This window comes from Marmota marmota, unplaced genomic scaffold (assembly GCF_001458135.2).
Source record: "Marmota marmota marmota unplaced genomic scaffold, marMar, whole genome shotgun sequence".
Taxonomy (NCBI): Eukaryota; Metazoa; Chordata; class Mammalia; order Rodentia; family Sciuridae; genus Marmota; species Marmota marmota.
In genome coordinates this window covers 19958559-19970408 of record NW_026000185.1, presented here as the reverse complement: position 1 = coordinate 19970408, position 11850 = coordinate 19958559, and the positions used below count along the sequence as shown (strand labels likewise).

The following is an 11850-nucleotide window of genomic DNA, read 5'->3' as shown; positions in this document are numbered from 1 at the left end:
CTGCGTGGCGCTGGCTGCCTCTGCTTCTGGGGCTGCGGGTGGGAGGGTCCGGAGCTGGGGACACAGGTAAGTGCAGGGAGGAAAGGGGCCGCGGTGACCTCCAGGCTGTGCGCCAGCAGACGGGCACTGGGAGGGACCCCTCTCCCCACCCCACATGCTCCATCCCTCCCCTTCTCCTTCCAGATCCAGAAGATGAGAGAAGGAAGTAACGTCCGCTGCCCCTTCCTCCCTGATAGCGACGCATCTTCACCAGGGCTGTGGCACCAACTCCTCCCAACCCGACATGTTTCTGTTTATAAACACAACATCCCCTCCCCCGCAACCTGTCCTCCCTCCCCACCCTGGAAATCCTCCCCTCCCAACCCCGTGGGGCTTGCAGGGACAAGGCGACCGACTGAGCTGAGCTGCTTATTTATTGAAAATAAATGACAGAAAATTCTGGCCTCGCCTCCGTGCACGTCTCGAGGCCTGCGTCAGGCCCCGTGGACAAGCGTCTTAGTGTCATGCGTCCAGAAAGCAGCTGCCTGTCTCAGGGTGTGCATGAGGGACCCACTGATGCTGACAGAGGCTGCCAGCCACCACACAGCTCGGCTGTGCCTCGGGGCGGACGGGGACGGACTGTGCCAGCGTGGCTGTTGGCCAGCGGGGGCGCTGGAGGCAGCACGGCAGCCAGAGAGCCGCAGGGTTCAGCCTGCCCTTTGGTTCCAGGAGGGGGCGGTGTCATCCCTGAGAGCAGAAGGCCCAGCCACTCTGGGAGGAGGCGCTGGGCAGTGGTGGCCCCGGCACCCCAATCCCAAGCTTGGAGAGGGTGAGAGCTCCGTCCTGACACCCCAAAGCCCAGGCCTCAGGGTCTGGACTGGAGGAAGGCAGTCTTCCCCAGGGGGGGTGGAAGCGGGGAGCGATGGTTCTCCCCGGGCCCCTCAGGTGTCCTTGATGTCCCTCACATCCTTGAGGGATCCCTCATCCAGGATGCAGCGCACCTGCTCCAGAGTCCCAGCCTGGCGGATCCGCTCTAGGCGCACCTGGGGAATCAGGCAAGGGACGCAGAAGTCCCTGGTAGGGAAACAGCTCCTACCCCACCTGCCAACCCCCAGTGGCAGGGCCCAGGACCAGTGCACCTAGGGGCACCCCGCCCCCCTAAGCCCCCGCTGCCACCAGGGGAAAGGGAAAGAACGGGTCCTAGGACAGCTCGAGGAAGCCCAAGCTGCCACTGGTGGTGCTGATGGCACAGACCCTCCGTGCCACCAAGCCTGTGCTAAGGGCATCCTGGGATCGACACAAGATATACCCAAAGAGCTTCAGCTTTGGGGGCAATAATTCAGGGCTACATACCATGCCAGCCCTGGGCGGAGGATGGGGACTCCCCCAATTGAGGGACTGTCCTCAAAAGACACAAGGCAACTCACTGAAAACCACACCAGTATGGGGGGGTGGGGGCGACATACCTGCAGGGCCTGGGACAGTCGCACGAAGTCCCTCTGCACCTGTTCGCTGGTCTCCAGCTCAGCCTGCAGCCGCAGCACCTTGGCCCTCTGCTCTGAGAGGAGGTCTTTGAGCTGGGCCTGTGGGGACAAGACGCTGAGTTAGGGCCTGGCTCAGCCTTGGGCCAGCCAGGAGGGGGTGTGGCCAAGCACCGAGATGTCCCCACATAGTCACCCCTTCCACACCAGCTGACTCTGACCTCTTCTGTCCGGCCAGAGCCTGGCTGTTGCAGGAGGCCTTCCTGGCGCTGGGCCTGAAGGAGACAGAGGACAGGAGGGGCCTGCTAGGCCTTCTCTGCACAGTGCGGTCCCTCACACCCTGGTCTGCTCCCTGGGCTCTGCCTCACCTGGCTCTGTTCCTGCTGGATCCGGTCCATCTCGGTCCTCAGGCTACACAGGGAGGCTGGGAAGTCAGGCGCAAGGAGGCTGCAAGTCAGGCCCCCACTGGTTCCTTCCCCACCGGCCAGCCCCGGCCAGGGCGCCTCCCATACTCACCCTCTAACACCTCTGTTGGGGGGGGGGGAGAGAAAGAAGAGTTTGTGGAGGCTTGTCCTCCCACGTCTCCCCTCCTCTGCCCAGGTGGCCCCACCGGAGGTCAGGCGCCTGGCGGCAGGGGAGCTGGCTGGGCCCTCACCTGTCTCCTCCCGCTGCACCCGCAGCTGCCCCTCCAGGCTGGCCCTGGCCGCTGTCTCCTCCTCCAGGGCCTCCCGCAGAGTAACGATCTCAATCCGCAGGCGCTCGGCCTCGTGCTCCCGGGCCTGCAGCCGGGCGCGCGCCTCCTGCCGCGTGCGGTGCAGCAGCTGCTGCAGCTCCTGGAAGGGACGCGAGTGGCTCGCTGGGCATTGGGCAGAAGAGCAGGAGGGCAGGGGCCGGCGGGGCCGCTGGCCAGAGGGGGATTGCGGGGAGGAAGCGGAAGGAAGGAAACTGCCCCAACAGGAAAGAACCCAAATGCCAGGCGGGAGGGCGCATAACACCCCAAGGCACCGCGCCCACCGCACAGCGCAGGGACTCAGAAATGGGGCGGGGCCGGAGTTCCAGAGGACCAAGAGACCCCTGGGTCAAGCCCCCAAGCAACAGAGTCCAGCCCTCCGTTATTTATGGACTGAAAAGTAAACCAAAGAAGAACGAGAGGAGGAAACAGGGCCCAGGAAATGGGCACCGCAGAAGTGGATGTGCGCTGTAACAGCCAGGTAGGGACAGGTCCGGGGATCTTTGCATTTTGAATAAATTACATTATTCATAAATTACATCAGCAAAGGCCATGCGCAGATCAATGATGAGGGCTTATGAACCAAAGATCACGATGAATTCAGTTTAAGGATCTCAGGTCTCTTAAAAACAGGAAACAAACCAAATCGTTGCCTCCTGGGTCAGGAATTGTTAACTCTTCTTCATGTCAATGCTGGGAAGCCACTATGGTCCCATTTCTCAGATGAGGAAACCGAGCCTTAAAGAGGTCAAGTGGGTTGGCCAAGGCAAAGCAGCCAAAACAGCAGCCAGGGTCTGTCCCCGGGGTCCCCAGATGCTCTGCTCTGCCTGGAAAGGAAGGGCCCACAGGTTGCCCAGGGCTCTTGGTGCCCACACCCTGCTCACCTGCATGGAGCTGGGCAGTGACTCGTCCTCGCCCTCCAGCTGCTCCAGGCTCTGGGGGGCTGAAGAGGGCAAATGCTCAGCCCGGAGCCCCTGGTTTTCCTCATTCAGCCGCTTTACCTCCTGGTGCAGGCACTTGTGAGAGGTGGCCAGTTCTGCCTGGGGACAAACATGGCAGTGAGGAGGGCAGGCTGGCTCCTGATGTGCTGCGGCAGGAAGACGCCCCCTTACTGCTTGGCTTTGGCTCCAGGCTCTAGACACCCTCCTGTTGACCTGGAGCACAGGTGGGCAGCTGCACTCCATGCTGGGCCTTACTTGGTCCACACTGTTTCTAAAACCCTCAAGTCGCTGCCAACTTTGAAAATTGGGAGCTGATACACAGGTATGGGGATTTCTGGCTTCTCTTGAAAAATCAGAACGTCTAGCTGCAGGGAGCTGGCACTCCAGGCAGGAAGGATCTGCGTAACTGAGCAGTCGTCCCCTCAGCACCCCTCCTCCTGGGCCAGGCCACCACCACACCTTCCTACCAGGCACCTGGTGCCATCTGATCCCTTCCCCGTCCTCTGGCCTCGGTAATCACGGGGCTTGTTTTCCATCTCACAATCCGCAATCCAGGCCTCATTATCTCGACCTCACAGAGGGTGAAGCAGAGGCCCTGGGGTCGCAGGTTAGTTCAAGATCACAAGAGCGCTGGCTATGGCTGGGCGGCCCCCAAACCCTTTACCTACCTGGCGCCAATGCCTGGGGAGGCCAGAGCAGCCGGAGGAGGAACAGGTGCCCCAAGTAGCCTGACCCCGCTTCCTCCTGCCACACGTCCCCAGCACTCACCATCTGCAGCTGCACCCGCTCCTGGGCCTGGCTCACGGTCCCCTGCAGGGTCCGAAGCAGCTGCTCTGAGTTCTGGACCTGGGCCAGGAGCACCTGCATCTGGGGTGGAAGGAGGGCATCAGTGAGGTCAGGGCCACCTGGGGGCAGCAGGTGGCCAGGGGCCCTCTGAGGGCAACAGCAGAGGCTGGGACCCACCTGCTTGGCGCAGTCCTCCGTGCTCCTTCTCAGGCCTTCCTGCAGTTCATCCCGCTCGCGGCTGACGCTCTCCAGGTCCTTCTGCAGTTGCCGGCCCTGCCAGAGGCCCAGACCTGTCTCAGTCTCCAAGGGAGGCCATCCCTCTCTGGCAGGCATGGTGCCATCGTCCCCTGGACCCCTCAAGCCAGATGCTCAGGGACGACTCTTCCCTCGCAGGCCCCGCCCACTCTTCCTCCAGCCTGGATTCCAGCCCCACCCACTTTTCCTGTCTCTGCTGCCATCTCCTGGTCCGGTCCCTGCTTTCTCCTAAGCCACAGTCCCAACCAGTCCTGGTCATCCAGCTGCTCCCCAGCCCCCCACAGCCCACACTACACACAGGCCCAAGGGGCTCCCCAGGCAGGAAGCCAGACAGGCCTCTCCCTGGCTGGGCCTGGCGCTTCCTCCTGGCCTGTGTGAAGTGCAGGCTCCGCTGGCCGGTGACAGCCCCTGCCTCCTTCCTGACCTCTCTCCTGGCGGGCCTTCCTGCCGTCAATCAGCAGGGCCTGCTCATCCTCAGGGCCTTAGAACTCGAAGCCCCCCTGCCCCTGACCCTGCAAAGTGCCACTTTGCCACCATCTGGGTCTCAGGTCCCACACTGACAGTTTCTGCCCCACGGCCCTCTTCCGTTGTGTCCTGGACGACTCGCCCTGTGACCTTATCCACTTTGTGTGTCCACGTGTGCTGGTGTCTGACTCCCGCTCCCTAGGGGACGGTGTCTCCTTCCTCGTGGCGTCCCCCACTCTAGCTCTAGCTCGGGGCCTGGGCCAGAGTGGCATGCTGCCACAGGCCACCTGCCTGTCCACCCGAGTCCACACACCTCGGCCTGCAGCTGCTCCCACTGATTGTCTGGGACCAGCTGGTACCCAGGAGGGGGCAGGTAGATGCCCTCGGGGACCAGGGTGCCCGTGGACACCAGGGAGGCCGTCTCTTCCTGCTCGGGGCTCAGGCCCTGGCGGCTGCGGGGCAGGGAGGCGCTGCTGCCAGCTCCGCCGAGGGAGAAGGAGGAGATGGAGGCGCTGTCGTCACAGTTGTGGGCGAAGGCCTCGGCGGCCGGGCCCCCATCGCCGCTCGGCTCCTCCAGGGGCTCCAGGGGCGGAGATGGGTTCCGGGACAGCGGCAGCAACTCCGTGGAGCCGTGCAGGGAAGGGGGGTGCCGGGGACGTCTCTAGGGAAAGGTGCAGGAAAGAGGCTGGGGAGCCGGCTCCTGGGCGCCCCTTCCCGGCCCCACGCCCCCGGCCGCCCCTCACCTGGATCTCTTGAATCAGCTCCTCCGCCTTCAGAAGCTTTGCCTTGAGCTCCTCGATCTCCTGCTCCATGGGCAGCACAATCTCTCGCAGCTTCTCAGAGTCCTCGTGGGCCTGGGGGACGTCAGGAGGTGAGTGGGCAGGACAGCACCGGGCAGCCCCTGGGCCCCTCAGTTCTGTTCAAGGTTCCTCTGAGCGCTTCGGGGCAGGAGGCAGGTAAAAGGGTCAAGGTCCTGACTATCTTCCTGTTACCCACTTCCTCTCCAACATCTTTTTTTTTTTTTTTTTTTTAACCCTAAAACTTCTTAAATCGAGCACTTGGCGTAACTTCTGCCACACCATCTATATTTCTCAGCTTTCCTAGAACACGATCCTATGACTCAGTTCCAGCTAATGCGGTGTAAGCAGATGTGCCACATGTGAACTTCCAGGGCAACTCCTTAAAGGAACAGGAGGATATGTCTTTCTGTACTTCTTCTTGCTGGCTGAAATGTGGATGTGATGGCAGGCACTCAATGAGTCATATTGGGCCATGAGGCAATTTGCTCTCTATGGCAAAATAGCAATGTAGGAGGAGCCTGGCTTCCTAATGACTTATTGAGCTGCTACCCCAGTCTGGACTTTAAGAAAAATAAACTTCTATTTAAGCCATTGCTGAACTGGATCTTCAATTACATGCAGACAAACCTCATCCTAACCTAACTGATATGTCCTCCCACACTCCCAACATGACCCTAAGGGTGATTATTTCTTTTCTGTTCCTGCTGAGCTTGCAGAGCAAGAGCCCCTGCATGTGTCCACTTGGCTTCTCTAACCTAATCAACCAAAACTGGGCCATATCACCAATGCAGTTCCTCCCGCCACAAGTGCCAGGTCACTGAGAATGGCCCTGTCATCCACCCAGGTGTTCAAGGCAGAAATTGGCCAGTCATCCTTTCTGTTACCACCGTCTTCCAATTCATCCAGTTCTTTTTTTTTTTTTCCCCCCCAGTGCTGAAGATTGACCCCAGGGCCTTGTGCATGCTAGGCTCTATCATTAAGCTATATCCCCAGCCTTTCTGAGTTTTTTGTTTTTGTTTTAATCTTGAGATAGGATCTTGCTAAGTTGCTGAGGCTAGCCTCAGATTTGTGATCCTCCTGCCTCAGCCTCCCAAGTCTCAGGGGTTACAGGTAAGCACCACCATGCCATCTATCTCTTGAATCACTTTTCCACATAAGCTCAATTTAACCCTCCAAATCTCTTATAGGAACAGCTGCAATGGGCAGTATAAACCTGTGTGGTCAGAACAAAACACCCCAATCTCATCTGCAGCCCTCGAATATACTCTGCAGATGCCTAAGCAACAGACAGTGATGGCTGAACACAGGGGTTGCCCAAACTAGCCCCTGCCTGACTGCAGACTGGACTGCCTTCCTCCATAGCAGGTGGCTGTCACTGAGCGAGGTCCTCCTCCTTACCATTCTGCAAATGTTCCCCGAGAAACACTGGATGCAAGTAGCAGCCTCTGCCGGAAGCTGAGGAGTGGAGGGAGGCTTTCCTTTCTGGGCTCCTGTTTTGACCTTTGTCTTTCTAACTGGGCAGTTCCCTCCATCTCCCCAAGCCTCAGCTTCCTGGAGCATGAAATGAGGTATTAATTAAGTGAGTACCTCACAGGGCTACTGTGTGGATCAAACAAGGCAGCGGTATAAATTCACTTTGAAAGATGAAACATTTGAAAATATGTGCTTCCTATTGTTGTTTTTAGGTGTGTGTGTGTGTGTGTGTTTACGTGGTGCTGGAGATTGAACCCTGGGCTTTGCACATGCTAAGCAAGTGCTCTACCTCTGAGCTACATCCCCAGCCCTGTGTGTGTGTGTGTGTGTGTGTGTATACAAACATACACACACACATAAATTAAACATATATACAGATAGATATGTTTTTTTTTGTTTTGAAGAGACAAGGTTCTCCAAGCTGGCCTCAAACTCCTAGGCTCAAGCCATCCTCCAGCCTCAGCCTCCTGACTGGCTGGAGCTACACTCAGCTCACTATCTTTGTTTAATGATAACAACAATAATAAAGGAGGCTAGGTACCATAGAGTTAAGAACAAAACTTCAGAACCTCACTGCTTGGACTGGTAGATGCCAACTCTGCTTCTTTATATCTGCAAAAGCTGGGAGCACCACTGAGTCCCCCTGAGCCTCCCCTTACCTGCTCAATGGACCTGATGGTCCTGCCTCACGGGTGGGCAAAGACTGGAGGCCCCAGCTCTGCCCAGCACCAAGCACCCAGCGCCTGGTGCATGAGAGGTTCCCTGAAGTGTTAGTTCCCTCCCCCTTTCACGGCTGATCTGGCTTTGGAGGTAATGAAGTTGTCACCCCACCAGCACAGGGCAAGCCAGGACTGTGCCAAGGGGTCAGCAGTCTGCGGTGCCCTGTGCTCCGCCCGGAGTCATCGCTCCGCATCCTGCGCCAGTGACTGTGGACGGGCACCTCAGCGATTCCCACCCAACACCTTCCCGAGGCCCAGGGGGAGCACAGGCCACTCTGACCCCAACCTTTTCCATCTGCTTCTCCAAGGAGTCCAGGGGGTGGGCCCGGGCCAGCAGCTGCTTCAGTTGGCCCAGCTCTCGCTCCTTCTCCTCAGAGTCCTGCTGCTGCTGCTGCCGCTCCTGCTTCAGGGACGCGATCTGGGCTTCATAGCTGCTGATGGAGTCTGCGGGGGGGAAGGGTGGAGCTCTCGATGCGCTGCCTTCCTCTGGAAGGCCATCTACCACGGTGGGCACCACAGGGCTCTGCACACAGAGCTGGGCCGGCCTCGGCCTCTGTGTGTCTTAGCATCCCCAGCAACAAAACGGGGTGCTGCTGACCCACTGCTGGTTACAGGACCAAGTGAGATGACATGAGTAAGGTGCTCAGCCCTCTCCCTGGCACACGACAGGGACCAATGGCCAATCTGTCTCTCAGATGTATTTGATTAAAGACTTGGTCCCTGACATTTATACTAAAACCGAAAGTCAAACACCATTTTAGTTAGCAGGAAACGATTCTGATATATGCAGTATTGATTGATTGATAGATAGATAGATAGATAGATTTTTTAAACTCAGGGGCACTCGACCACTGAACCCCATCCCCAGGCCTATTTTGTATTTTATTTAGAGACAGGATCTCACTGAATTGCTTAGCACTTTGGGGTTGCTGAGGCTGGCTTTGAACTCACGATCCTCCTGCCTCAACCTCCCATGCCACTGGGAGGCATGGAGCCACTGCGCCTGGCTGCAGTATTTCTCTTGATGTGGACTAATTTTAGAAGTAAAGGCTCAGTCGCCACACTGCCTGGGTTTATATTGGAAGCATTATGTCCAAATCAATTGCACCACATAAATTCACCAAGAAGTGACAGGACAGAGAAGCTGGCATCGTGACAGCTAATCTGGGCATACTCAGAGTGAAGGAGGGACTGAAGGTGATACGCAGCCCGTGAATCAGGGTGGGTGGCACAACCAGACAGAATGGTTGCCAACAATTTCCAGATAACCAACAGCTGGTTGATGGGTAGGACCTAAGATACCAGAAACCTTTATTTTGTGCTCTGGAGCACAGTGTGATGATACTTGCTTTTGTGGTCAAAACAGGACTGGATTTGCAAGAAATTCTCTGGGCCACCAAGCTGTTTTGGATACAGTTCAAAGTAATGCTTGGATACTTCACGATGGAAACTGTATATGCTGACAACAGGATGGTCCAGAATTTCTGTTAAAGCAGTAATTACCATCTCTGTGGCTTCTACAGGGGCACACTGTTCAGATAAAGAATCACTGGGAGAATTTGAAGAATCTGATCTTCAGAGATAAACTGTCCAACTGATCCTATAATAGACTCTGAAAACACAACGGCGATTCCTATTAATATGTATCAGTACAACAAATATTTTAGGGTTTTTGGTTTGGGGTGGATTAAACCCAGGGGTGCTCTACCACTGAGCTATGTCCAGGTAACAGGGCCAGCGGGAGCAGAGGCCCAGAGGTGGAAGGTGGCGAATGTGTCTGGGCACAGAGGCATGTTAGAAAAGCCCAAGTGAAGGCTCCTGAGGAGAGATGCTGGGAAGGGTGGAGGGGGTGGCAGTGCATGGCTCCCGAGGCCTTGAATGCCACACCAAGAGGTTTGGAATTTACACTACAGGTCTGTGGCACTAACAGTAGGTAGAACAAAAACATTTTCTATCGGCACAGACGTTTATTTATCTTAATGTGTACTAATGTTAGGAGTAAAGGTTCAGTTGCCAGATTACCTGCCAAATCTGCTACTGTCTAGCTGTGTGACCTTGGGCAAGTTATTTAAACTCTCTAGGACTCAGAGTTTCCTCTGTCAAATGGAGTTGGATAATAGTTCCTACCTCATAGTTTGTTATGAAGATGAAATACTCATAAAATATTTAGCTTTGTGCCTGGCATATATAAGTGCTCAATAAAAGCTATTGTTATTATTTGAGACACACCTTTTTATTTTTTATAGAGATAAGAAGCTTCCTTTAATACATGTAAGCTTTTAAAAAGTAAATCTATTAAAAGAACAAATACTGCCAGGCATGGTGGTACATGCCCGTAATCCCAGCAACTTTTTTTTTTTTAATATTTTTTTAAATTGTAGATGGACACAATATCTTTATTTATTTATTTATTTGTATGTGGTGCTAAGGCTCAAACCCAGTGCCTTATACATGTGAGGCAAGCGCTCAACCACAGCCCCTAATCCCAGCAACTTGAGAGGCTGAGACAGGAGGATCTCAAGTTCAAGGCCAGCCATAACAACTTAGCAAGACCCTAAGCAACTTAGTGAGATCTCATCTCAAAATAAAAAGGTCTGGGGATGTAGTTCAGTGGTAAAGTGCCCCTGGGTTCAATCCCTAGTACCAAAAAAAAAAAAAAAAAAATTTTTTTTTAAAGAACATGAAGTCAATAACAGGATGAGTTGTATGAAGATATAACTACATTGCATAAGTATGGATGCCTGGAAATGTAGGAGACAGCTCCAGATACGGAAATGCATGGTGGGATGGGAGTTTTAGGCAGTTTACTCTGGAAACCAGGGTCAAGGCCAGATCATTGAGGGAGATCTGTGAGGAGGCTGGGACAACAGTCTAGGAGAAAGCAGACAGAGCCCCATTACAGCAGGTGGCGACAGGTCTGTCATATGTTTCAAAGACTTTTGCCACTGACTAAATGATGAGGCAGGAATTAGGAAAAGAATCTCAGGGACCTGGGAGCAAGAGAGCTGGTGCTTCCCAAGTAGAGAGGAGGGAGGGAGGAAGGTGTATGTGTGTGGGAGGGGTGGGTAGGGGTGCCTGGGGAAGGTCGGAAATTGGAGGATCACATTCACAGACTGGGCCCCCAAGCTGAGTCTATAACCCAAAAGCCCAGACTAAAATAAGACTCATTCAGGGAACTGAAAAGTTTCTTGGTTATCTTTAAGGTTGATCAGTCATCAGTGAGGGACGAGAAATGACAGAGAACAAGGAAAGAGACAGAGCAGGGAGCTAAACTTAGCTATAACTAACAAGAGTGGCTGCCATCACGTGTGGTTCCTCTATGCAAATCAGAAAAGGGTGGCCCTAGCTCTGGGCCATAGGCATACCCTGAGCTAGACCACCCTGCAACCCTCCCACCACTGATCTGTCCTCCTTCTAATCCTGCGGATACTCCCTCTTATGGGCTGGTGGGGAGTCTGGGGGAGAGCCCCTCTCACCTTTCAGGATGGCCTGCAGCGAGGCCACCTCCTCTTGACACTGCCGCTGCACTGCAGCCACAGCCTCGGCTTTGGTGCTTTCGCTCACCTCCGCCACCGCCTTCATGGTCTCCATTTCTGCCAGGGCGCCTGCCAGCTCAGCCCGAAGCCGGCTGAGCTCACCTGACTCGGTCTCAACCTTTACACCTTCAAGGGACTGGGGGTCCATGGCTGTGGAGGACAGGAATCAGTCTCTATGCCCATTACTTCACGAATCCCCAACACTCCGGGCCACCCACCAAATCTGCAAGTCCTTCAACTCGGTATTGCAGCGCCACCTTCAACCGGGCCCCGCCCCACTCACCTGGCCCCGCCCCACTCACCTGGTCCCCGCCCCTTCCTCGCCTCTCTCCCACTTCATTCTGCCTGGCGATGCCTACAGCCGGTCCTCGGTTCACCCAATCTCCCCTTCCCTTCAACGCGACCTCCACAATGGCCCCGCCCCTTCCTCACTGCGCCCCGCCCCTCGAGCCACCAGGCCCCGCCCCTTGCGCCGGTGGCTCAAGGCCCCGCCCCATTTCCCGACGGCGTGGCCCCGCCCCTTTCTCCAGCCTCCCCTCTCCTCCCCCCACCCCCCGGCGGCCGAGCTCGGCTCCGCCTCGGGCTCCAGCGCCCCCTGCGTGCACGAACGCTCCCCGACCGTACCGGCCCCCGGCCGCAGCAGCCGCCCGCTCCTCGCTCGCGGCCGCCGGCGCAGCTGCCGCCA

The 11850-nt window shown here is 56.1% G+C and overlaps 2 protein-coding genes across 4 annotated transcripts in view; one reads left to right on the top strand and one right to left on the bottom strand.

Moving 5' to 3' along the window:
• Atp2a1 (ATPase sarcoplasmic/endoplasmic reticulum Ca2+ transporting 1) overlaps positions 1–441 on the top strand; it is a 20332-nt gene extending 19891 nt beyond the window's left edge. The window contains exon 22 of the mRNA XM_015491209.2: positions 184–441. Within this exon, the coding sequence (XP_015346695.2) occupies positions 184–209 (26 nt within the window). The 3' untranslated portion in view covers positions 210–441. The remainder of the gene's footprint in view (positions 1–183) is intronic.
• Rabep2 (rabaptin, RAB GTPase binding effector protein 2) lies at positions 396–11844 on the bottom strand. 3 transcript variants are annotated; one of them, XM_015491210.2, is made up of 14 exons: positions 11790–11844; positions 11106–11315; positions 7916–8073; positions 5381–5491; positions 4951–5298; positions 4095–4190; positions 3900–3998; positions 3075–3230; positions 2116–2293; positions 1977–1988; positions 1829–1884; positions 1682–1735; positions 1446–1562; positions 396–1022 (listed from the first exon to the last, which is right to left on the bottom strand). In XM_015491210.2, exons 2-14 carry the CDS (start codon positions 11311–11313, stop codon positions 921–923), a joined length of 1695 nt encoding a protein of 564 aa, XP_015346696.1. In that variant the 5' UTR covers positions 11314–11315; positions 11790–11844; the 3' UTR covers positions 396–920. The 3 variants fall into 3 exon arrangements, with proteins under 3 accessions (XP_015346696.1, XP_015346697.1, XP_048645692.1); XM_015491211.2 differs by lacking the exon at positions 11790–11844 and adding an exon at positions 11468–11607; XM_048789735.1 differs by lacking the exons at positions 1977–1988; positions 11790–11844 and having other exon boundaries at positions 11106–11432.
• Between the last annotated feature and the right edge of the window lie 6 nt (positions 11845–11850).